Below are 24,972 nucleotides of genomic sequence, written 5' to 3' on the forward strand. Positions count from 1 at the left end.
GATGTCTCGCGCATCATCAACACCAGGATGCAGAGTCTGGCAATATTTTTTTTTGTATCGACATTGAAGGGTCCAAGAACCACACCCACCACTGAGCTAAGGGTTCAATGAATTGCCAGCAAGGATCAAAAGAAGGCAAATAGGTCGTTACACTTGCGAGGAATTGTAAGATTCCCCAAGAGTAATTCCTGTCATGATAAGTGATTTCTCAAATTGGCTGTTCGGATTCGGCTTAAAACTGTAGGTCCTTTCCATCACTGACAACATTACTCGAACACAGGAATGGTTGAGAGTTGTAAGTCACTAGGTCCTAGTTCGCAACGAAATGTTGCGTCACCCAATTTTTTTTTCTTATGTTTCACTTTTTCACTGAAAATTTAAGGTCAGTTTCGGGAATTTTTGTATTGTTTTGTTCGTGTATGACCACCATAAGAAACACCCTTCAGGCCCAATTGAACAAAACTAAAAATAGAACACGAACACACCTCCTTTCGACACTCGAATTCCATAGATTGAATTTTTTAATAGAACTGGCATCACTATTCACTTCGGTTTTATTAAATGGCGACTGTGTGAGAAAGACTAAACTTGGGTCTACGTGTTTTTGTGACAAATCCAGAATAATTTTTTTCAATTTACACCTTTTATCCAGATTTTGTGCCGTGTATTTTCAATTCGTATCAAACAACTCAAATTCGTTCTAAAATATCCACTATGGCACGTCTAACAAATGTGTACCATGCGGAGAATATAAATAGCGTAAAAATCGGCAGGCGACAACTACCCGTGATTGCTGGCGATAATTTAATGGTAAAAAGACGGAAAGTTCCACACACAAAAAGAAAAAACCTTGAATTTTTCTTTGATATATTTTTTTGTTTCATTTATGGAAAGGTTGGCCAACATAAACCGGGTATTTACTGCGGCTACTTAAAATCAAATAATCTTTCTTAAAACAATCTACTTTCAATTTCTTTAGAAAATCATGTTTTCGACCTACATATTTACTTACATATGTAAATTTCTAGTATATTTCCAGGGCTTCGAAAGTTATAAAGATAAGTGTAGAAGTTCAGAAAATGGGCTCGATTTGTTAACGTTTTGGTTGGTTTTACTTAAATTAAAGTGTACAGCAATAATTCAAATAACTTTGTGAATTTATCTTCTTAAAATGTACTATATTCTAATCTGGACAATTTTATCACAATTTGGTTTTCCATTATGTTCCGAAACTATTGTTATGCTATGCATCTTTGCAGCAGTACGTGGCTTGTTTGCATTTTGTACGTTTTCAAAGATCTTGTCAATACATTTCTTATGAACAGGGTTCCCAAGTCTAACTTAAAACCAGAGCAAAAGAAGAAGTTTTAGAACCGTTTGCTGATTTTATTTTGCACGGTTTAAATATGATCTATGCAGAAAATTCACATTTTCAATTCTTATTCTTTAAGACAGATATTGTTTTGTTTATAAGTTTTCTATTAGTCATTGAGTTTTTGAATACTAATAGAATTGTAAATAGATTTGTATGTAATTTATAGATTCTAATATAAATCGGTTTGTATTCCCGAATTTAAAAATACAATTCTCTTCATTTCTTTATTAAAACTTTTAATTTTAAATTGTTGTGGAGATGTCAACGATTTCTTCTCTTGCAAACAAAAACTCAAAAGTTTTTCAATTTAAATAATGTGATGTATTCCATTGAATCATTGGACTACAATTTTGTCAGACTTTACTTTCCTCCAGTCTCCGCATAAAATGGAACTTTTTTAAACGTTGAAGTAGACATCAGCAAAGTAGCTAAGCTTAGATTTGCAAAGAAAAATGGAACCCTCACTGTTTCAAAAAAGATTCCGCAGCGGTTTATTTCATATATAAAATAGTTTAATAAAAATCCTCACTGTTTCTTAACTACTTTTATTTACTTCATTAGATTCGCAAATAAAAAGGTATATTGTTCAAAACAATTCAATGGTGGACAGTTTTGTTCCAATCCGGCTACGATATAAAGCCTTCACTTGAGTGTTTTTGAGTCAAATTAGGCTTTTTGAATTAATGAAGTAATTTTTTAAATAAGATTCACGATGATTTTCTTAATCTTTAATCTCTGTCTTCAACACTCCCTTTAATATTTTCAGTATCTTATTTTCTTCTCAAAGAATCCTTATTAATTAAACGAGCTGAATCATTTATGCTTAAAATGTTTATAAAATCAAGGTTTTGGAAACATGTATTTTGAAAAAAAAAAAAATATATACATATATATGTATTACAAGGTGTGTTCAAAAAGTACCCGGAATTTTTTTTCCAAAAAAAAAATTATTTATTCGTTTACATCAATGTGGTTCCCTTCAAAGTAGTAAATCCCACCCCCCCCCCAGATATAATACACTTATGCCAGCGTTTTTTTTCCAATCTTCAAAGCACTCTTGATATTCACTTTATGATACTTCCTTGAGCATTCTCAGCGATGCGGCCTTTATTTCTTCGATCGGGGTAAAACGCCGTCATTTCATGGGTCTCTTCAACTTTGGAAACAGGAAAAAGTCACACGGAGCCATATCTAGTGAATATAGAGGCTGGGGCATGACTACGATATTGCTTTTGGCCAACAAATTAGGAACAAGAAACGACGAGTGAGCAGGTGTGTTATCGTGGTGCAAAAGCCATGTATTGTTTTAACATATATCTAAGCGTTTTTTCGGATTGCTTTAGGCAAACTTCGAATAACTTTAAGGTAATACCTTAACCGTACGACCTTGTGGTAAGATCTCTTGATTCACTATGCCATTTTAATCGAAGAACAGTAAGCAAAACCTTCACATTTCATTGAACTTGACGTGCTTTCTGTCGCTCTTGGTGACGTTGATTGCTTCCATATGGACGATTGTGCTTTGGTTTCGATATCATAACCGTGTACCCATGTTTTATCACCTGTTACGACCCTTTCAAGCAAACTTGGATCGTCGTTGACGTCATTTAACAGCTCCTGAGCGATGTTCATGCGATTGTTTTTCTGGTCAACAAAGTAAAAACGCCGAGCTTATAAAAACACGTCGAACCTTAGCAACTACTACCGACAAATTTAACAGTGAATATAGCTGAAAATTGCATCGTACTTTAGGGACATGTATACCAACACAATACAAAACAAATTTTGACCTTCGGACTCTCCAGACCCGCGAAATTTAAAAATTCCGGGTACTTTTTGAACACACCTCGTATATAAATAGTGAGATATTAAAATGATATAAACTGTATCTATAAGATTTGTACTTTTCTAATCAGCATATTATTTTTTAAAGATATTTGGCCTGAAAAACACTTGTATCTTCATTTCTTAAATAAGTATTTTCCAAAAATCTAACGTGATGAGGTGAAATTGCAATTCAGGACATCATTGGAAAAATATTGTTTTGTTTCAGAAAATTGATTATTATTTTGTTGCCCTTTTTTGAAAATAGTACCAATTGCTATCTGCTGGTGCTCGTCCATGTTTAATATAAAAGAACTTACTTTTTTTATTCCAATATTGAGCATGCCTTAAAATGTTTCTGCTACGATTGTTGTTGTATTTTATTCAAAGAAATTTTAAAAAAAGTAAATAATTAAATTCTTTTCTCAAGTTGTTCATTTAGATTCATCGTATTTATTTTAATTATAAAAATATCATAATTTTTAAAGAGACAAGCCTTTCACCACAAGAGTATTGAAAAAATCAAATTTACATTGGATTCGCTCGATGTAGCCGAGTCAGTGTAAGCGGCGTGTTTAAGCTCTGTGGACTACATCCATGTGATACAGTTCAAGATTGAATCTTCTCCATTCACCCTCTTCGCATATGGGACCAAATATCCGACGAAGGATTTTTCTCTTGAATGTATCCAGTGTCCGTAAAGTAGAACTGGTAAAATTGAAGTATTGTATAAGTGCATGACTTTGTCTTTGGAGAAAGGAGATTTGAACTATTATTTTGCCAAACCGAAATAGAAGCTTTTCGATAGTGCAATTCTTCGTCGGATTTCTACTAAGGTGTCGTTCGTGGAATAGATATTTGCTTCTTGACTACCTCGAAATTATTGCTACCAACAGTGAGGTTTTGTCCTAAGCGGGGGATAGATGAGGCTGTTTTTATTGAGGGCATATCTTTTGTTGTGTCTTCATGCACTTCAAGACCAACGCGTCTCGTCTGTTCATCTATAGCTAAGAATGCTCCTGGAACAGCTCGTTTGGAGCAACCGATTATGTCGATATCGTCTGCATAGCCAATCCAAGTTTTGAAGACCTTTTAAAGACAGTGCCATATAGGTTAACATTATTCTTACGCACTACCTACTCCAGATCTATGTTAAAGAAATCACTTGATAGGGCATACACTAAGTATTTTGTAACGTCACGCAGCATAGCTGGATTAATTTTTTCGAGACCCCGAGTACAGACATGGCCAATAGAAGCTCTTTGGCAACTTTTGCTAGCATATGCTGTTTTAAAGGCAATGACAAGATGGTGGTCCTCGACTTGAAATTCGTTGGCCAGGATTTGCTTTAATGTAAATATTTGGTCTGTAGATGATCTGCCTACTCTAACGCCAGACTGTTGCCGATCATAGTGTTGCAAAAAGATTTAAGACACACATCTTGTAGTCAAATGTATGACTCTTTAATGTTTCCAGGACATATGATCGCCTTTTTGTGAATGGACATATTAAACTATTTGATTAGTCATCGATCATACTTTTCTTTTCCAGCACTTGGTTGATTAGCTGGTACCTCACACAATATTTGCAGAACTCAGCAGTTAGGCCATCCGAGCAGGGGGATTTGTTTTTCTTAAGCTTGCGGGCGACTTATTTAAACACTTCAATATTGGGCAATAGGACTGGGTTTTCATGTAACAGAACCCAGTAGGGGGAAACTAAGGAAGGTTATCACTTATTTTGTCCATAGAGAGAACTGGGTGACTTAATTTTAATCTTCAAATTAACAATTTAAAAACATCTTCCCTCTGAAACTATTTTTCGTAAATTACAGAACGTGCTTAACTATCGTTTTCATTGGAAAGAAAGACATTGATGGAGATTACAAAAACGTTATCTCACTCGTGTAGCTAAAGTTGTTATCTCCAAAATTAGAAAAATCGAGTTACATTGTTCCATCTCGTGGCATAAGGTTATATAATTTAATTTGATCAGGAGTTGCCAAAACCGTAGATAGTCACGATTGTTTTTTTTTCAGTAAAAACAAATATATTAAATCTACATATTTTCAATATATACACAATTTTAACTCAATTCCTTTTCTATTTTAATCAGATGCTGATGGATCTTAATAGCAAAGGACTAGCAATAGATAGTTCTCATATCAAAGGAAAGGAATTGGAAGAGTTTACGAGAAAATTCAATCTGCTAACCCCCGACGAACTTAGAGAATCCCTGGAAATAGATAGCTCTGCTTTTCTGGCTGTCCTCAATCAATGTGTTCAATGTGTCGGATGTCGTCGCAGTGTTGAACGATTGTTCTATCAGCTAACACTGTCCGGACATCCGACACTTGATCCGATTGTTCTAAAAAGCTCTGTTATATTGAGCATAGCTGAGGAAAAAATGAAGACACCACAAACACTGGGGACATTGCTTTATCGACACCACGAAGTTCTTAACAATTTAGTTGAAAGTAAATTGCGTAACAAGACCCGGTGTGTGTTGCATTCATTAGATGCATTTCGCTCGAAGCCATTCTCCGAGACATGGCGTGAAGTGTGGTCGTCTATGAAGCAAAGATGCCGCGAAGAACTATCTGTGATTAAAGATACTGAATTACATGAAGTGCTGGAGAATTATTTAAAGAAACATAAATTCTGTCAAGGATGTAGAGCTAAAGTGTGTATTTTGTTGTTCTTAATTTATATTTACCAGTTTGCTTATGGTAACATTTTTGTATTAGATTGAAAAAGCCTATAACATCCTGGTGGGAGAGACAACAACGAAAGAGAAAGGATTCGTTGCAGCACTTTATGCTAATATCAAAAAGTGCCAACCTGAGCAACATATTCATGTTCAAACTAAGGCTGATTTTATCGACACCCTTATTCGGCGAGCTGAACCGGAGGTCAATGGAAGGTGAGTCTATTTTCCTTTAAAATTATTTTTTTTAGATGAAAGAGTAGAACGCAGTAATACCTGTGGCGTGATAGTCAGTGCGTAAGACTATCATGCCAGAGGTCCTTCAACAGTAATTCTTGTCATAAAAAGTGCTTTCTTAAAATAGCCGTTCGGATTCGGCTTTGAATTGTAAGTCTCCTCACACATTGTGTCCCTAGTCACAGAGACCACACACAGTTCTCACAATTACTCAATTCCTATAAATCGCATTCAAGGCACATGACAGTTCGATTACGAACAAGTGTTCCGAATGTGTCATGTATATTGTTCTACAATCATAGGAACTCCAATCGAACTATTTCAACCAAATAAGCACAATACAATAAGGGATCATATTGCAATACTAACCCATCGTAGTGCAACTATGTCAAGTTTTTAGTTTTATTTCTTCTTTCTTATAAAATAGATACAATTATCAACTTAAATATAATAGTAAAGCAAGAATAATTCCTATGAAAAAAAGTAATGTATAAATAAGTTTACTATTTAAATAAGAAAAAAAGAAATATATTTAGATACAATTTGTTGTCTTACGACAATTGTCGAAAGTATCGAGCAACTTCAAAAATATACAAAATTTTAAAAGGAATAATATTCAACAGATGTTGTGGAGTGAAATGTCGAATATAGAAAAAAAATAATAATATAAGAATAACAGCAAAATAAAGTAATACATTTAAAAGATTACATAATAGGAATAATAAATATATGAAAAATTCAAACTAAGATTCTAATTAAGCCATGAATGTCATTAAAATCATAGTTAAAAAGCTATTCTTTAATCTTCTTGTTAAAAGAGTATATAGAGCCAATAGACCGAATATTAGAGGTCTATTAAAAAAGTGTTGAGAATGATGTGCAGGTATGAACGCAAGATTTCTTTCACTACTACGCAATGTATAAACAGAAGTAAAACGAAAACCACTCCTTAAATAGAATATTTTCAAAACTTTATAGAAGTGCAGATGTTTTAGGGGGAGTATGCCCGAGTTAACAAACAACGAAAAACTATGATCAAGTCATCTTTTCTTTCAAATGTTTCTTAAAATATGCTTTTGAGTTATTAACAGGAGTTGAATGTAGCTTTTATATGTACCGCCCCGACATACAATACCATATTGCAGTTTAGATTAAACGAGACCATAATAGAAAGTTTCAAGAATTCTTCGGCAGCAAAGTTTTCTTAAGTGAAAAAATATTTATGTGGTTGAAAGTATTTCTTGATTGCTTGTGTTTGAGGTTTCCAATTCATTTTACTGTCAATTGTTAGGTTAGGTTGGAGTGGCTGTCCAGATGTCATTGACGCACGTAGACCTCAAGGGTCCATTGTGATACCACTAAAGATGTTACTCATGGGAGAGTAATGAATTTAAACAAACCATTTCGTACTTTTAATAAAGTTAGAGAGACGTTTTGTTTCAATCGTTGCCAGTTTACTGGTATTATCGAAGAAGGGATTACCGATAAAGTTATTCCTTCTAATGGAGAGTGCTGGACATGTACATAGAAGGTGTTGGACTGTTTCCTCTTCCTCCTCGTCCATGCAGCTTCTACAAAAGTCATTTGTGTAGACCCCTAGCCTCAGAGCATGTCTTCCTAGTAGGCAGTGTCCTGTCATTACTCCAATTGTAGAGCTTATACTTTGTACTCAGGGATATCAAGCCTTTTGACCGTTTTAAGTCTATGCTTGGCCATATTTGCTTGGTTGCTAGGCAGGTGGTACTCTGTGACCATCTAGCATTTGTTGATTCTAGAGCATAGTGCTTGAGAAGATATTTGCATGTAGCAAGTGGTGTTAATATGTTATGTTTTTGTCTAACATCAGGCAGAAGTGTTCCGTTTTTGGCGAGCTCATCGGCTTTGCAATTTCCCGGAATGTCTCTGTGGCCCGGCACCCAAATGAGGTGAATGTTAAACTGTTCCGTCATCTCATTCAGAGATGATCGACAATCGTGGACTGTTTGAGAGTTTATGGAGACAGACGCTAGAGATTTAAGAGCGGCTTGGCTGTCCGAGAAGATTCGTATATCCTTGCAAGATAAAACGTTTTCTTTGAGCCATTATAGTGCTTCTTTAATAGCCATTACTTCTGCCTTTAATACACTACATTGATTGGGAATTCTATAGGATAGACTGAGATTCAGTTGTTCCAAATATATACCACTTCCAACTCCGTGATCGGTCTTTGAACCGTCTGTATAGAAGTGTACCGCATCGTCTTCCAGGGGTCTCTCTTCTTCCCAGGAGGATCTTGAATACCATTTTTGGGGTGGTATAGTCTAAGCGATCTGGGATAGATCTGAAACTGTCTAGAATAGTAGTATTTCCAGTATTGTTACTGTTCCATTGAGAGGTGGCTCTAAGCCTCACACATGAGTAGGCTGCCAGCATTTTGGAGAAGATGTCAAGAGTTGTTAGGCTTATAAGCACTTCCAGTGCTGCGGTTGGTGTTGAGCGAAGTGCTCCTGTGATGCACATACCTGCTGACCGCTGGACTTTGATGAGCTTATTTAGATTTACCATTTTGTCCAGTGCGGTCCACCATACGACAGCTCCATAAATGAGTATCGGTCTGATTACCGAAGTGTATAGCCAGTGGGTTATTTTTGGGGAGAAGCCCCATTTTGATCCTATGGGCTTTTTACAAGTAAAAAGCGCTACAGTAGCCCTTTTTAACTCTTTCATCAATATTTGCCTTCCAATTTAGTTTTTTGTCTAAAATGAGGCCTAAATGTTTAGCTTGGTCGGAAAAGCTTAATGGTATTCCTTTAATCTTGGGTGGGCTAATCTGAGGAATTTTATATCTTCTCGAAAAGAGTATTATGTTTTATGTGGATTGACGTCCAAGCCACATTGCTTAGCCCATTTTGTTAGCCTATTTAAGGCATTTTGTAGGAGTTCCGAGAGAACTCCAATGATGTAAGTAGGTCGTTTACACCCACCTTGGTGGGTGCCTCGATTCACCGATCTGGTGGTAGTAAAACTTCTCATGCTAGAAGTAATTGTCCTGCTTTTGAGCATGAGACTTATAAGATCTATGAGTGATTTCTCTAATTTCAGCTTATCCATTTCTGTTGTGATCGCCTGGTAACTGACGTTGTTGAAAGTTCCTGGAGATTTATATGGATCAAAGCTGTCTATGGCCCATTGCACTTTTTCCCACGTTATTAGATCAACTAAATCCCTTGTAGAAGCTTGAGACTCTGATGTTAATTGTTAAACCAAGATATTTAAATTCAGTTACATTTTCAATATGGAAACACTGCGAAGAACAAACTAAATCAATGCAGCTGGATATATTGAAGCTATTACAAGTAGAACTGTTTAAAGAAAAGTTTTTACAATGAATGCTATGTAGAACGAGAGCAGGAGAACTGCCATCAGGAAAACGTGGATTAAAAAACATTATTTTAGTTTTTTCACTCAAAAGAAATTTGTGCGTCGCAAACCAATGTCTTAATAATTCCAAATCATGGTTAATGTCTGAAAGCAGGTATAACAAGGATTAACTAGAATAAACACAAGCTATAACATCAGCAAAACCCGTTTTAGTTCCCTTTAAATTTTAAATAAAAATCGAATTAATATAAACAAGGAATAAAATCGGGCCATGGACTGATCCTTGAGGAACACCTACATATATCAATACTACGACTTTCACTAAAATGCTTACCTATTCTAACCTTTTGTTTTCTATATTTAAGAAAGGAAGAAAACCAATCGGGAATAAAGCCCCTAAAACCTGCTCTATCTAATTTTCTTAGCAATATGTCATGGTCGACCGTATCGAAAGCCTTTTTTATATAAATAAATAGAGCAGCAGTGTACTTTTTTCGGTCTATACTCTCATATACATTAGAACAATTATTTAATAATACATCCTCGGTTGAATTTTCTGCCCTAAAACCATATTGGTTTGAGCTTAAAAAAAAAGGAAGAGAATCGAGTTAAGTAAGGATTTTAGTTTTTATAACTTTTTCAAAAATTTTAGAGAAAACCTATAGAAGAGAAATAGGCCTATAATTGTTAACATACTTTTTGTCACCTTTTTTAAAAATAGGAATAACCTCAGCTATTTTCAAACCTTTAAAAACACTTTTATTATATAAGTGAGTTAAGATATCTAAAATATTAAAGGAAACGTTTTTGGTAAAATTATTCGAAAAGCTATTGAATGTAAAGGAATCAGAGTTGTCCAGAGCATGTATGGCTTTAAATACTTCAAAAGAAGATATAGGCTCAAAATAGAAACTATTAAAATGATAGAGATCATTGAAATAACCCAGCATCACTTAGTGTGTGTCATATGTTGATGTTGCACTATTGTATTCTTATTTGTTAAACAAACAAACTGTGTCAAGTGAATGGAAATAGAATGCGTGGTTGACCTGGAGGAAGTGACGATCTAGGCAAGAGGTAGCGTAAGGAATGATGAGTAGAAGTTTGGTCACTCTGTTTCGAAGACTAAAACGGGCAAGTTCTTTTATTTTACTTTTTTTTGAAAAATATAACAACATTCTTGACTTATTCTTTATTTCTTACCCTGAAAAGTACACTAACAGTGTTCTTTCTACTCTATGCACATTGGACAACTGTGTTTTATCTTCTTATTTCTCGTGCCAACATCTCTTAGTTAACAAAACACTATTCAGAGAACCGTTTGGCCAACTATGAGAAAGCCAACTGGGACGGTCTCAACAATTGTATTGAAATCTTTAAATGGTCACTATGCTTCCCCAATAGTGACGTTTACTCCAGTGCAGATACGATTAGACATTTTATTCTTTTGGGCATGAAACTTTTATCCTGAAAAGGTTTAGAGCATAAGCCCCAAAAAGCACATGGTTTGGTTTGGGCTGCGAGGAGGTTATTAAAGTTAATGAGTTGTTTTAAAGCCAAATAAACTGAGGAAAACCGGTGTCAGTCGTTAAAAAAATGAGGAATTCTTCCTCGATTCCTAAGCTCGTTGTTAAAGGAAAAGCAAATCTAAAATTCAACGATACCAAAGAGTGCAATGACTTCGCCTGTACTTGATAGCTTAGTTGAATTAATGATTCCAGTATTCCGACAGTCATTCAAGATCTTTGTAAAAAATTATCCGCCGATCGCATTTACGTCACTTTCTTTAAAGAACATGGAAACGCTGATCAACTATCAACTTAAGAAATATCTCGGAGGCCGGAGGCTTTTTCATGAATAGCAGTACGGCTTGCGCAGCAATAGATTCACTAATGATCTCATGATTTTTTTTAACGAACAGTGAAAGAAATCTTGCATTCTTTCAAAGAAAGTAAGATTATTGCGCTTGACATTTCAAAAGTATTTGCTAAAATTTTGATTCAAGCTTTCTTTAACGCGTGCCCTTGCTTTTGACAAAATCCCTCCTTTTTTTGGATAGAAATTACTTTTCGGACCGTTCTATAAATGTTTTGGATGGGTTCAAGTCTGAAAAACACAAAATTAAATCTGCCTTGCCTCGGGGCTCTGTCAAGACTCCCACATTCTCTAATTTGTATGAACAATCTCCTGTCTCAAACCTTTACTCCACTTACCTGACGATAGTTCCCTCAGATTTTCATATTCTTCTTTAGATTAACAACCCTGCTCTTCGGATGTGGACCTTCGACGGCAATGAGCGATAAGCTCATTAAATTCTAACCTAGATAGCATTGTTAAATGGGGAAACAAAAATCGAGTAGAATTTTCTATTAAGGCGAGTTTGTTGACACTGGGTCGGAAATAGCTTCCGTCATAGTTCTTCTGACTTTCTTGAATTTAAACTTAACTGCTGTCATATAATTTTATATTGATGAAAAATTTATCATTTTCAGCTACACTAAGCAAAGAGAGCGTCATGCAAAGACCTTAGAAATCGCCCAAGAAGAGGTGCTAACATGCGTCGGGATGATAATGTACGAGCGTCTGCGCCGAATCTATGTAAGCTTAAGAGAAGAAGAACGAGCATGTCAGGTTCTAGCTGCAGTTGGCGTTCATGCTCTGTGCCGAAGCTTTGACATGTCAGTGGAGAAAAAACAGGGCATTAGTAACTTGGAGTTGCTTTATAATGAAATAAGTCGAGAAGAGAAGGCCAAGGAGCATAAGCGTGAACAGAAAAAACTCAAGAAGAAGAAAAAGAAGAACGAGAAGAAAAATAGCTATAGGACATGTGACAATAGTATTGTGGACGATTCAATCGATCTGGAAGAGGAAGATGTAGATGAACATGAGCATGAAGAAGAAGACGAAGAGGAAATGAGCAATTTGCAAAAAGAGAAATGTATCGACTGCAGTGAGGACATTAACGTTTGTCCTTGCGAAAGTGACGGTGATGTGTGTACGAAGCTTTTGGATGCCGGATATGGCTCGGATCCGAATGCCAACTCGGGGACATCTAGCACAGCGAGCACTCCCGAGGGATCGGAGGTGTCTTGCTCGGACGGATTTTGTAATCACGATCGGCATAATAATGAAACGGACTTTGTAATTGACAAATTTGATTCGTCAAACAATCATTTTGAAAACGACCCGTTTGGAGCGTGCGGTCGAGAGAAGAATTTAAGTTTGTTGCAAATGCTTGTAAGTATTTTATTTTAAATTCTTTAAAATTAAATTCCAAGATTTTTAATTTGTTGTGTTTTTATGAATTTCAGGAGGATTTTGATGACATGGAAGACGAAGAAAACTGTTACATTCCCAATGAAGTCGTAATGGAGTATCAATGTCACCAGGAAAAGGTCAATCAACAGCGACAGGAGTTGCGAGAGACTCTCAAGCAAAAATTTGCCGCAATGTGTATGAAAAAGCGTGTTCAGCTGGGAGTAATAGATATTAATAAATAAAAAAAATACAAAAAACAAAACAATGTTATAAGTAAAAAGTCTAACTTAAATATACAAATACAAGCTTTTTATTATTTTTAAAGCAAGTGCCAACGCACTTTTCTTGTACCAAAATAAAAGAAGAAAACAAAATGATTTTAACAATTTCTGCATTCTTCGTGAAATGGTTCCAATGTTCTTAGGTCTCTCCAGGTGGGTGGTAGTCCATTGCTTACATGTTTTCCACATCGTCTGCAAGGTTCGATAAATAACTTGCCGTAGCTGTTGAACCATGTCTAAAATTAATTTTAAATTTGTATGTTTTTGTTCGGTTAAAAAATAGAATAGATTTTTTACCATATAACTCTTGACAGCCAAGTCTGGAAGAGTTGGTGAAAAGAAGTGTAACATAGCAGAGTGAGTGTGTTCCTGGACTTTTCTAAATACTTCATATCTTGATTCAGCCCATAGGTCATCGACATCTAAGGGCTCATCTACACCTTTGACTGTGACCCATTCAATTAAAACACCTTTACAAACGATTGCAGCCTTCAAGACCCGAGCTATGTTGACCTTACATAAATAAAATAAATGAATATTTGAGAAAACTTTTATAAAATTTATGTTGACGAAACAGGAAGCAGTGCATCCGAAAAACCATATCACGAATTCCGTTTGTAATGCAAAATTGTTTCAGATTATCCAATACGAACGTATTTTCTTTCGGGATTGGTAAAAGTTTCTAATTACGATGGAACTCTTGATAGAACTGAATATTTGATGATACTGAGAAAAAACCACAAGATCTTCTCTGTTATGGACTTTTGAGACCATTCGAAACTGAAATTTTACGATATATTGACGGAAACATTTGGTCATCGCAAAACCCAGATATCCACCGTATCGCACTCAAATTCCAATGAAATTGCTTCATAAAACTAATGTTTCGCTAGAATTCCAATACCGTCATCGTTTAAGTAAACTTAAATTGTTTCTTTTCAAAAGCCTAACACATACGATTTATATTACTTACGATTACAACAGCATTCGATCCAAAGGGTCGACAAACTTTGTAGCTTGTTGTTGCAGAGTTAAGATTTATTTCACTTAACAACTTATCGGTGTGCCTGGAACCAAAACAAAATATATTAATGGAAATTCTTTAAGTGAAGACCACCTAACTTACTCTGGATCTGTATTATTGCAGGATGAAAGTGGCAACCTTCCACGTTTGTTTGAACATGTTGAAATGTAAGATCTTCTCAAATTGTTAACATTCAGTAAGTTATTTGCAAGCAAGCTATGCTCATGAACCTATTAATATGGTGATTTAATATTAAAGGAACAATTCAAAAAAGGAAAACAAAAGTTCTACTTACTTTATCAATCCATTTGTAACTATTTACAAGTTGAGGATACAAAGCTTGGCGATCCTGAGTTGTTTCTTGAGCAAGAAATGTTGTGTTTCCTAAGTAATAGGGAGCCGCTGGAGTTGGAAGGCTGTTTATTAAAGATTCCACTTCCCTGAGATCCAATGAAAGTTATAAAATGACCCAAAAATACAAAATGCATACAACTACCTTAAGTTAACATTTACATTATTGAAATATTCTTGAAATTCTCGAATAAATTTATCAGTATTGTCTTCTCCATGTTCAGCTCGCATGCCATCGGCTAGATGCTCGAAACAATGGCCAACACTAGATCTTAAGGCTTTAACAGCCTGAAGAGTAGCTGTTAGTTTTTCCATGTTAGAAGCAATTTTGTTAGCAATTTTTTGGTTTAATTTAATTATTTCTGCCCGAAACAAAAATGGTTTATCTTTTATGTTTGTCTATCAACAAAAAGTTACAAATTATGAAGAACTGTCAGTGTGAAGTGTCATGGATGAAAAACATGACACTGACATGACATGAGCTTGATTGTTCTTTTGGGCCAGTTTGTTGTGTTGAAAGTAATTTTCTAGAGCTGGCATGGACTGTTTGTTAACCATAGACTGAACAAATTCAAATACATCGGCATTACCATATAAGATATTATGTTAATGCTAGTCGATTCATATTCACATAGAAAATCCCCCTTTAAATTCATGCCATCTATAAGCCCTGCTTTTCCTCTTGTGGGTCATCTCTTGTTTCTAGGATTAAAAAAGTTTTGTTTGACAGAATAAAAATTTGAAGTTCCAAATGTTTCAACATATTTCCGCTGTACCAAGAGAAACCTAGTTGCCATTGACATACTATACATAAAGTGCTAGTAGCCAAATTCACGATGGTTCCACTTTTAACGGACAAAACACTAGCGCACAGAGGGCTATGCGGAAAAATTGCTAAACATTTACATTTAATACTCACAGCCACTTCTGTTCTTGCTACTATAGTAGTATTTTACTCCTTTCAGAGTCAACTGCTACTCTACTACCCACGGGCGAAAACTACTCCCCAAAATAAAATAGAGAAGAAATTTGTATTTGATTTACAATAAAAACCAAAATTTAAAATTCGTCGGTTCTTTAATCAGATTGCCCCAATTGTAGTGCAACAACAGAAAGAGAATTTTCAGATGTTAGCCTTACAAAAGATAAATAAAAGAAATTCACTCAAGTTAGATACGGTAAATGAATTACTAACTGCTAACGAATTCTTAAAAACAATTTCACCGAAAAATGGGAGCCATCTAAAACTTTAATCGAGAATTACAAAACATTGTATAAGGCGCCAGTTATAACTATCATTGGTTTTCATCATTGAAAACTAAATTATTATTAATAAATACGAAATTGGAACACAAATCCGTGGAACGATTCGTTTCACTTTTGAACATAAAATAGAAGCTGTTCAGGAAAATGAATTACCGTTCGGAAAATAGAAACATACACTTGTAGAGAAAAATAAATATGCAATTACTTTTTTTTCTAAAACAAGTTCTTTGTGTGATTTCCGATGAATGAGTATGTAATTTTCATTTCCAATCAAAGGAAAACACCGATTCAAACATTTTTTCGGATTGATTGCAATGGTAGCTATAATTGGCCCTTTAATGTTTGTAACTGAAAATATGAAACATCGAATTTACAATAATGAATTTAATTTATTCATGAACATTCAAACATGTTTTTGATGTAAAATATAATTCCAATTGTTAATTTCTTATTTAATAAATTTAAATTATTTATTTTAACTATATAATTTTAAAATGTTGGCCTTTGAGAAGTGAAAGCAAAAATTTGGCACGAAATTAAATCCTTCTATTTGTCTGTTTTCGGAACATTAACCTTCGCAGTAGACCAATTAAGCATGTTTTTGTTGTTTTTTGTTCTATGATATGATAGAAAAATACTACTCTTGAAATTTTTAAAACGACAGCACTGTGACAGAGCTTGCTTCTGCTTCATTTTGCACGAACTGTCAAAATTTTTCAATAACATACAAAAAAAACATGGCATCGTTTGTCTTCAACAAATTATACTAGATATCAATACTTTCTATGTCGGAAAAAGCTATCTCAACTAAATACAAACAGATGTGGCTAAATATTTCATAATTGTTTTTGCCACTGTGGAACCATTTATATTCAAATTTCGTATGGAAAATTCACACCACAAGCAGTCCATGTATAGTACGTCAATGCTAGTAGCGTTAAGAAATAGATAACATCAACGCGGCTACTAGCAGTCCATATACGACAATGACTTAGTCACTTAATGTAAATGTAAATATTAACAAACGTGACTAAACTTTATTAATGTAGTATGTTTAGGTTGTATATTGAATTGACATTTTATTTAAAGTTTTGCAGGCTGTCATATTTTATGTTATAATAGTAGGGACATTTTTTAAGTAGATATTTGACTTTGTTACTTTTTGAATTTAAAAAAAAAAAAACCTATAAACGGTCTGAAAAAAAATTTAATTGAGCATTATTTTTTCGTCAAAAATGTATTTTTTATTTTGCGAACGGAAATTAATTTCACTGAACAGCTGAACGAATTGTTCCACTGATTTGTGTTCCAATTTCACACAATTCCAATGATAGATTTCTGTCAATACAAATTTTTCGGCTGACTTCAATCAATGACTGAAATTTGGAATAGTAAACTACCTGTCAAAAAATTAAAATGGTTGTTTAAAATGATGTCAACCAATGATAGCTATAACTGGTGCTTTAGGCTAGGCGCGCACATGCAACTTTTAGTTTCGAAACTGTTTGGTTTCTAAACTGAGCACTATAGACTTATATGAGTGTCCGCGCACATGCAGAAACCATTCAGTCGCCCATTCCAGCAACTTTTTAGTTTGTATTTCGACACAAACTAGACGATCACCTTAAACAAGGAAATATATGTAACTGCGAGACCATTCAACTAAATCGTTGAATAATTGTCTGTAAGTGCAAGAGAGAGACAAATTTAGTTTATGTTTATTATGTATTGGTTTATTTCGTTGAATACTTTTGTAGTTGCTTATGTGCGCGATGTTTGGGCAACTAACAATCGAACTATTTGGTTTAGAAAAAGTTGAATATGCGCGCCTAGCCTAACTCTGACTTTACTTTTACAATGTGAAACCGACCCTTAAATTTACTACTTTGTTATTTATCGATTTAAAACATTTAAAAAGAATAAAATAAAAACAATTGTTAATTCAAGAAATATATGTATGAATATTTTATTAGTTTTTATTAAATGCCGATGTGTTTCATTTGGAAAAAATAAAACGGAAATAAGAAAATAATCTCTAAACTCTCTCTAAAAAAAAGTTTTAAGTGTAGTTGACCTTGACGTTTGTATTTTTGCAATCATAGCAAAAATTGAACGCTGCAGTCATTTACGATTTCTCCTGGCATCACCAACCCGCTTTTTGGGAAACAACAATAATAAAATATGTATTTTATTTAAGCTCAATTGAAAATAATTAATAATTTACTTAGTTAAACCTAACTTAATTACTTATTTAATAAACATAAAATGACCCAGAATAACTTATTAAGTTATTTCATATTTTTAATATAAAAAATAATATGTAACAAAACTTAGTTTTTTTTTTGTATTTTAATTTGTATTTTATTATTTGATTCTACAAATTAGCAATTTAATATTGCTGACAAACTTTTCTTAAATTCTACATCTTACAGACAGCATGACAGCCATTTTCCTAGTAAGCGTATTGAAATTTTAAAGTTGTCTCGAGCCTTAATGTGTCTTTGTTAACTTATACGCGTGCTTAAAAGTCGACAGTTTTGTTATGCAACTATATGTCTATCCCAGATTGAACGCAGCCAGTCGTAGAATTTTAGTAAAACCCAAAACGCATTAAAAATGACATCTGCTGTCAATCTTAAAACTTCCAATTCAATTTGTCAAAAATTTGATTCCTGTTTCTTGTCTTCGTTTTGTTACAATTTACAAAATTATTAATTTTTACTTGTGTAAAAGCCGAATTATTTACCTTTTTTGAAATATTTGTATACATTAACATTTCCAATGGGTAATAAATCATCATTGCTTCTTCGCCCAGAAGAAATTGCCCAAATTCAAGATGATACAGGATGTAAGTTAATGCCATAAATACCTTGGAACCCATTCGGAAGATTCTTTAATTTTAATTTAATTTATTGGCTTATATTTATTAGTGATTTAAAGAAAATGTGACTTGATTCCGAAGATCAAAGGTTAATCTATCAATCTATTTATTTGATTGATCTATGACGTTATTCCACTTAGTCCATGTACTTCGACCTTGGAATTTTGAGAAACTTGACTATTATCTACGCGAGTAAACAATAAATTTAATGTAACAACTATTATATAAGACATTAAATGAGTAACTTCCTTTACTGGAACCGTTTTGTTTTTATTTACATAATGGCCTTGCAAATAAACATCATATTAGCTCTATGGTGTCCAAATGATAACTAGCTTCTCATAAGAGAGTTGGTCTTCTGAAATTTATTAAGTGCGAGCACATACTACATTTTAATTGTTCTCCAGCTTCCCAATGGAATATCTTAATATCGCAAAATCACTTTCGTGAAGGCATATCATTTATTTTATGTCCATGTTTTGTATAACTAACCTTCTTTAAATTTATTAATTCTTTCTTTTAGTTACTCCCAATCAAATAGAACGTTTGTACTCACGTTTCACATCTTTGGATCGAGGTGACTGTGGTACTCTATCACGTGAAGATTTTCTTCGGATACCAGAATTGGCGATCAATCCGCTCTGCGAACGAATAGTACATGCCTTTTTTGCTGACAGCACAGATGACAGGGTCAATTTCCGTCAGTTCATGCAAGTCTTGGCGCATTTTAGACCAATCAATCAAAAGAAAGAAAACAAACTTAACAGTCGTGAAGAGAAGTTGAAATGTAATTTGAATAACTATCCTCTTTTGTTTTATTCTTATTTAACTGCAACTTAATTTGTTTTTGTAGTCGCTTTTAAAATGTACGACTTAGATGATGATGGTGTGATTAGTCGTGATGAACTATTGAACATCCTTCATATGATGGTGGGAGCCAATATCAGTCAAGACCAGCTTATTAGCATCGCTGAGCGCACAATTCTTGAAGCTGATATGTGTTGTCAAGGAAAGATATCATTTGAAGATTTTTGCAAAGCCCTCGAGAGGACTGACGTTGAACAAAAGATGTCAATTCGATTTCTTAATTAGGTTTTTGTTTTTTTTTCCTGAAAAGAGACTACATAGCTAATTCAAAGTATTATTTAAATATTATGTTATGTTAAAGGTGTGAACACAAAAATATGTTTGTATTTTTTTTTTCCTATTTTCATTCAATTGTATGGAAGCGGTAGTGGTTTACTATTAAATAAGAAACTAATAGTGCTTAGTGGACATGTACTTTAAACAAATCAATTTTTCAATAAAGTTGTTGAACTATTTATGCACAAGCTAATTTTGTATTTGTTTTATTAATACGGAGTACGGACAATTGCAAAGGGAATAGTCAAAACACGTGGGCTACAGAAGCTCGGCCACATAGCGCAAATCGCAACCCAGCGAAGAAAATTCCAACTTAGAGAAGACAGAATTTCCGGTTTAAGAACAAAGAAACTTGAAAGGAATAACTTCTTTATATTACCCCTTTTTATTTTGTTTACACTTGGGCAATTATAAGATCTTTGCGTAACAAATCTTAATACATTTCCTCTTATGGCTAAATCACTTAGTTCATTATTAGTAAAAATGACCTACAATAACATAATACACTTTTCAAAAAGGTTTGAATGTACATTTAAAAGTTTAGACATGAGATTAATTGGGAAAACATGCATTAATTGTAAACTACGGGTATTTTGGTTACCTCAGATTTGGTTTAAACCTGTACTGGAACCTCAATTCCATTAGTTAAGTGTTGATAAGTAAAGCCAATATCATTATTGACACTAATTTACGATAGGAGCTGCATTTGAAGGGGGTTTATCCCATCTTCATAAGGAGAGAGGTTGTAAGATTATGCAGCCCGCTTAAGGTGAAAAGTATGAATTTGCGTTGAACATATTATATCCTATATAACCTACTCTTATGAATTCGGAAAAGGGAATCAATACTTGGGATAAGTAATCAAGATGTAGGCGGACCAAAGTTTTCCATAGAGCGAGATGCGACTTTCTGATCCTGAAATTCCTTAGACCAGCGTTTTACAAATCTTAAAGAAGAGTTTGCTTTACTACCAATCGAATTAATATGCATTTTAAAATCAAAATAAGAATGAAAAAGAACTCCGAGATCTTTAAAACTATGAACGTGTAGTAAAGAATGCTGCGAATTTTTTTAATAAATCAAACTAAGGGTATATTTAAAAATAAAAAAGTCATTGCCTGACATTTAACTGGGTTAAGGCTTAGCCCATTCTTTTTGCATCAAATAACAAAACTGTTTAGTATTCTCAATCTCTTATTTGCTGGTTTAGAAACACCTTTGGGACTGTTCAAGTCAAGAAGTTTTGGTAGGGTTCAAATTTGATATCCATAAAATAAACGCTGGTGTGCCCCCCAAGGCTCCGTTTTGTGTCGGACACTCTTTCTTATTCTTATAAATTATCTATTGTCTGAGATTTCTAACCCATTCTGTTTCTTTGATAAAAGTACACTCAGCTTTTCATATTCGTTTTTAGATTATCATTCTTGTTTTCGGATGTGGACTACCAATAGCGGTGTATGATAGGCTCATTAAATTCTGATCTTGGCAGCATTGACCAATAGGGAATCAAAAACCATGTAGAATTTTGTGGTCTGAAAACTAAATTGTATATACTATCGCAGAAGTGTATAACCTTCCCCCAATGTCACTATCCATGAGTGAGGGTCCGAACAGCCTTTAGTTAAAGGTACAAAGCACTTGTTCTAGAGTGATCACATATTTTACATCGCCAAAAATGCTGCTTAGTGTTTAGGTTTTCTCGGACGATGCGAGAAGTTTTGTACCTCTTTTGATATGCCTATAATTTAAAAAGTTTCATTAAATTATTTTTTATAGAATTGAGGAAAGAGCTCTTAAAATGATAGGCGGTTATTCTATTACTAAGACCTTTGCTTCTCTTCAACACCGCCGCAAGGTCTAATGATTATCACTGTTTTATCAATCAGCCCTATCACGAATTCCGTCGTAATCGGAAACTTTTACGAATCCCGAAACAATTATTACTAAAAACGTTCTTTGTGAAAAATATTATACAATTTTGCATTACAAATGGATTTCGTGATATGGTTTTTAGGAATTATTAAAAATGTATGATAACGATGGAATTCGTGATAGGACTGAGTATTTTCACAAACAATGTTCTAGTGAAATAGCCAGTTGAACAATTTAAGCATTATACGCACACTTCTAGGAATGCTCTGTTTATTGTAGGGTTTCTCTCTTTAGTCGCACTACACGAAAGTGGAGTACTTTACCAAGCTCAATATTTGACACTCATTACAATGTCCAGACATTCAAAACTAATGTGCATCTATGTTCTTTAATCCTGTCCCCCATTTCTAATTGCTCGCCATGTGTTTAATCATTATAAGCGTACCCCTTGAGTAGCAAGCGCAATAACAAAAGTACGTATACGCCCAAAGCATTTCAAAAGGATTCAATCAATGCATAATTTCTTAGCATTTTTGGTCGCATAATAAATTTTTAAAATCGAGGTCGCTCAAAGATTTTTTAATAACACACATTAAAAAAAAATACAAAAAACTCGACCCGTAACTTTTAAATTATATTTTTCAAAACACAAGACTTCCGTAACTTACGCTTTATACTGTAAACTGACAGGCAATAGCTATAGTAAGTTCGGAGTTCTTGGTACGGATGACTGATTGTGATAATGATTCTAAAAGACAATGGTATTCTAAACCTTACTCATTTTAAAACAATATTTTTTAACTAGCATTCCTTGCGTAGTGTTAAAATATTTTTGTGGTTCCATCTGTAGTCCTTTACTTAAAATATTGAAAAAGTCTCTTCAAGAAGAAACTTTCTTACTTGGTTCCAATTCATAAATCAGGTTCTAAGACTGATGTAGAAAATTATATGGGTATTTGTAAACTCTCTACAATTCCCAAATTGTTTGAAAGTTTTGTAAAAACTAAGCTTGATTTTCTTACAAGTGAGTATTTAAGTAAAGTAGAACATGGCTTTGTCTCCTGTCGATCATCTGTTACCAATTTGACTTATTTAAATTCGTATGTTACTAATGCTTAAGAACAAAAATTTCAAGTGGACTCTGTATGCATTAAAATAAGTAAAGCTTTTGGTTCTGAGAACCACCAAAAACTTTGAAAAAAGTTGACATTTTTGGTTTTCATTCTCACTTTCTTCGTTGGTTACCGTCATATTTATCTTGTAGAAAACAAGTTAAAATTGAAGATCAAGTGTCCCCCAGGGTAGCCACCTATGTCCATTCCCTTTCATAGTGTTCGTTAATTATATTGTCTCGATCTTTGAGTATTGTGAATGCTCATTGTATACGGACGATCTGAAAATATTTTTAAGTTTCGAGTTTGGATGATTGTAAACTTATGCAATCTAACATTGATTCAGGTTTAGAAGGTTTTAAAAAATGAAAAAGATTTTAGAGATCCTTTCGTATTATTATCCTTGTTAACATCTCTTGTCAGATCAACTACGTGGTTGTTATTTGGAGTCATATTTATAAAGTTCATTCTGATCGGATTGAGAAAATTCAAAGACGATTCACGAAATATATTTAAAACAAAATAGGTTGGAACTTATGAGTCTAGATGCCAATTGATTGGAACAAAGTTTTAAAATCAAGAAGAAAAATGCATAGTATAATGCTTGTTAAAGACTTACTATTTACTATTGCTACTATATCAAATGGCCATCGCTTCTTGAATTAATACTAATTTTTGTTCCCGCTAGGTCTATAAGAGCTAGCGCCTTGTTACTCCAAAGAACTCACACTAAAAATTATGGCAGCAATGAAACTTTGTCAGGACCTATTTCATATTTTAATGAATTTAAAACTGATGTACAGTACCAATCAGCGGTTCGCATGCGTTAGACGTGTATATTTTCTGTGCGGTATACTAAAGTGAAAAAAAAACCAAAATCGGTAAACGAAATCGTTCACCTAGTGTTGAAGACATTTCGTCTTCACACGTCAAAACCCTTAAGATGAGTTCTAAGGAACCAAATAGAAACAATAAATTTAGACCCTTGCAAACTCTACCGGATTCAGATAACAGTGATATCGAATGTGATGAAATTATAGACCCTACTCCAAAAGCATCAAAAAAACAATCTAAAATTCCATCTGTGTGCGTTCTTCAAAAAACGAGTGAAGATGTGCATAAATTGTGTAGTGATCTAAATCTATCAGACTACAGCATTAAGAAAATGTCTATTGGCATCAAAATAAATTGCGAAAGTCTTGAATCACGCGAAAGCCTTAGAGAGGCATTAAAAAGAAAAAACTGGCAATTTTATACCCATGATCTCCCAGCCATGAGATCATTTAAAGTGATGTTATATGGACTACATGAACTTAATATTGATGTCGTAAAAAATGAACTTATATCAATTGGACTTAAATGCCAAAATGTTAAAATTATTAAAAAACAATATGCTCAATTCATAGACATTTTTTATTTAGTTTATCTTGATATAGGTTCTGTAAGATTAAATGAATTAAAGCAAAACACACGTTCAATCTTCAGAACCCAAGTTAAATGGGACTTTGCCCGAAGACCAAAAAACAAAATAACACAGTGTTATAATTGCCAAATGTATGGCCATGGGGAAAAAAATTGTAACATCAAAACGCACTGTGCAAACTGTTCAGAGAATCATGGAACGAACGAATGCAAATCAATGATCATTAAATGTGCAAATTGCAACGAAGCACACAAGTCAAATGACCCATCATGCATTAGCAGAAAAAGTTTCGTTGAAATAAGAGAAAGACTTTCTTCAAGAAATAAACAACGTTCAAGCTTTATGATGACTAAGCGAAATATAAATCAACAACCACATTTATTTATCCCGAGTAATGATGACTTTCCAACGCTTAAACCACACAAAAGCTCGGAGCCAATTGCAGCAGAGAAAAATGTAAATGAAGGTGATACCTGCCCAAACGTGTGGTCCAGTAGAACCACCAGCAAAACCGATTTCGATCGTCAGCAAACCAACACAAGCAGCTTACTTTTCTCTATGGATGAAATCAACTCTCTTACAGCAGAGATGATTACACTTCTCAGTCATTGCAAATCTAAAGCAGATCAATTCAATTGTATTGCTCAATTAGCTATTAAATATTTATACGCAGGTAAATAATGATGAATGTAAACTTAAAAATAAATTGTTGGAATGCTAGAGGCATTCGATTTAAATCATTAGAATTTTTTGCTTTTCTATGTAAGCATAATATTGATGTAAGTCTAGTTAATGAAACATGGCTAGATAAAAATATTAATATCTCAAATAAAGATTACAAATGTTATCGTTTAGATAG

General features: G+C 33.9%; 3 protein-coding genes across 3 annotated transcripts; 2 read left to right on the forward strand and 1 right to left on the reverse strand.

The window, feature by feature from the left end:
• Nucleotides 1-552: 552 nt before the first annotated feature.
• LOC129939867 (gametogenetin-binding protein 2-like) lies at nt 553-13,137 on the forward strand. The gene is made up of 5 exons (XM_056048045.1): nt 553-810; nt 5,315-5,881; nt 5,946-6,121; nt 11,995-12,739; nt 12,814-13,137. The coding sequence occupies exons 1-5, from the start codon at nt 715-717 to the stop codon at nt 13,000-13,002; spliced, it is 1,773 nt and encodes a 590-aa protein (XP_055904020.1). The 5' UTR covers nt 553-714; the 3' UTR covers nt 13,003-13,137.
• LOC129939868 (mediator of RNA polymerase II transcription subunit 27) lies at nt 13,048-14,859 on the reverse strand. The gene is made up of 6 exons (XM_056048046.1): nt 14,562-14,859; nt 14,361-14,505; nt 14,168-14,295; nt 14,015-14,108; nt 13,339-13,554; nt 13,048-13,277 (listed from the first exon to the last, which is right to left on the reverse strand). The coding sequence occupies exons 1-6, from the start codon at nt 14,729-14,731 to the stop codon at nt 13,140-13,142; spliced, it is 891 nt and encodes a 296-aa protein (XP_055904021.1). The 5' UTR covers nt 14,732-14,859; the 3' UTR covers nt 13,048-13,139.
• Nucleotides 14,860-18,325: 3,466 nt separating this feature from the next.
• On the forward strand, nt 18,326-19,899 carry LOC129938630 (calcineurin B homologous protein 1). Its single transcript, XM_056046297.1, has 3 exons — nt 18,326-18,530; nt 19,087-19,350; nt 19,417-19,899. Exons 1-3 carry the CDS (start codon nt 18,464-18,466, stop codon nt 19,653-19,655), a joined length of 570 nt encoding a protein of 189 aa, XP_055902272.1. The 5' UTR covers nt 18,326-18,463; the 3' UTR covers nt 19,656-19,899.
• Nucleotides 19,900-24,972: the final 5,073 nt, after the last annotated feature.

Source organism: Eupeodes corollae, chromosome 1, assembly GCF_945859685.1.
Source record: "Eupeodes corollae chromosome 1, idEupCoro1.1, whole genome shotgun sequence".
Taxonomy (NCBI): Eukaryota; Metazoa; Arthropoda; class Insecta; order Diptera; family Syrphidae; genus Eupeodes; species Eupeodes corollae.

What these genes read in the sequence shown, in the direction of transcription:
- LOC129939868 (XM_056048046.1), bottom strand. Translation starts at nt 14,731, where the DNA reads ATGGAAAAACTAACAGCTACTCTTCAGGCTGTTAAAGCCTTAAGATCT. An exon ending in GTTACAAATGGATTGATAAA is followed by an intron (nt 14,296 to 14,360) that starts GTAAGTAGAACT and finishes CCATATTAATAG; the next exon opens with GTTCATGAGCATAGCTTGCT. An exon ending in TGGCTGTCAAGAGTTATATG is followed by an intron (nt 13,278 to 13,338) that starts GTAAAAAATCTA and finishes AATTAATTTTAG; the next exon opens with ACATGGTTCAACAGCTACGG.
- LOC129938630 (XM_056046297.1), top strand. Translation starts at nt 18,464, where the DNA reads ATGGGTAATAAATCATCATTGCTTCTTCGCCCAGAAGAAATTGCCCAA. An exon ending in AATTCAAGATGATACAGGAT is followed by an intron (nt 18,531 to 19,086) that starts GTAAGTTAATGC and finishes TCTTTCTTTTAG; the next exon opens with TTACTCCCAATCAAATAGAA. An exon ending in TCGTGAAGAGAAGTTGAAAT is followed by an intron (nt 19,351 to 19,416) that starts GTAATTTGAATA and finishes TTGTTTTTGTAG; the next exon opens with TCGCTTTTAAAATGTACGAC.
- LOC129939867 (XM_056048045.1), top strand. Translation starts at nt 715, where the DNA reads ATGGCACGTCTAACAAATGTGTACCATGCGGAGAATATAAATAGCGTA. An exon ending in TTGCTGGCGATAATTTAATG is followed by an intron (nt 811 to 5,314) that starts GTAAAAAGACGG and finishes TATTTTAATCAG; the next exon opens with ATGCTGATGGATCTTAATAG. An exon ending in GAACCGGAGGTCAATGGAAG is followed by an intron (nt 6,122 to 11,994) that starts GTGAGTCTATTT and finishes TATCATTTTCAG; the next exon opens with CTACACTAAGCAAAGAGAGC.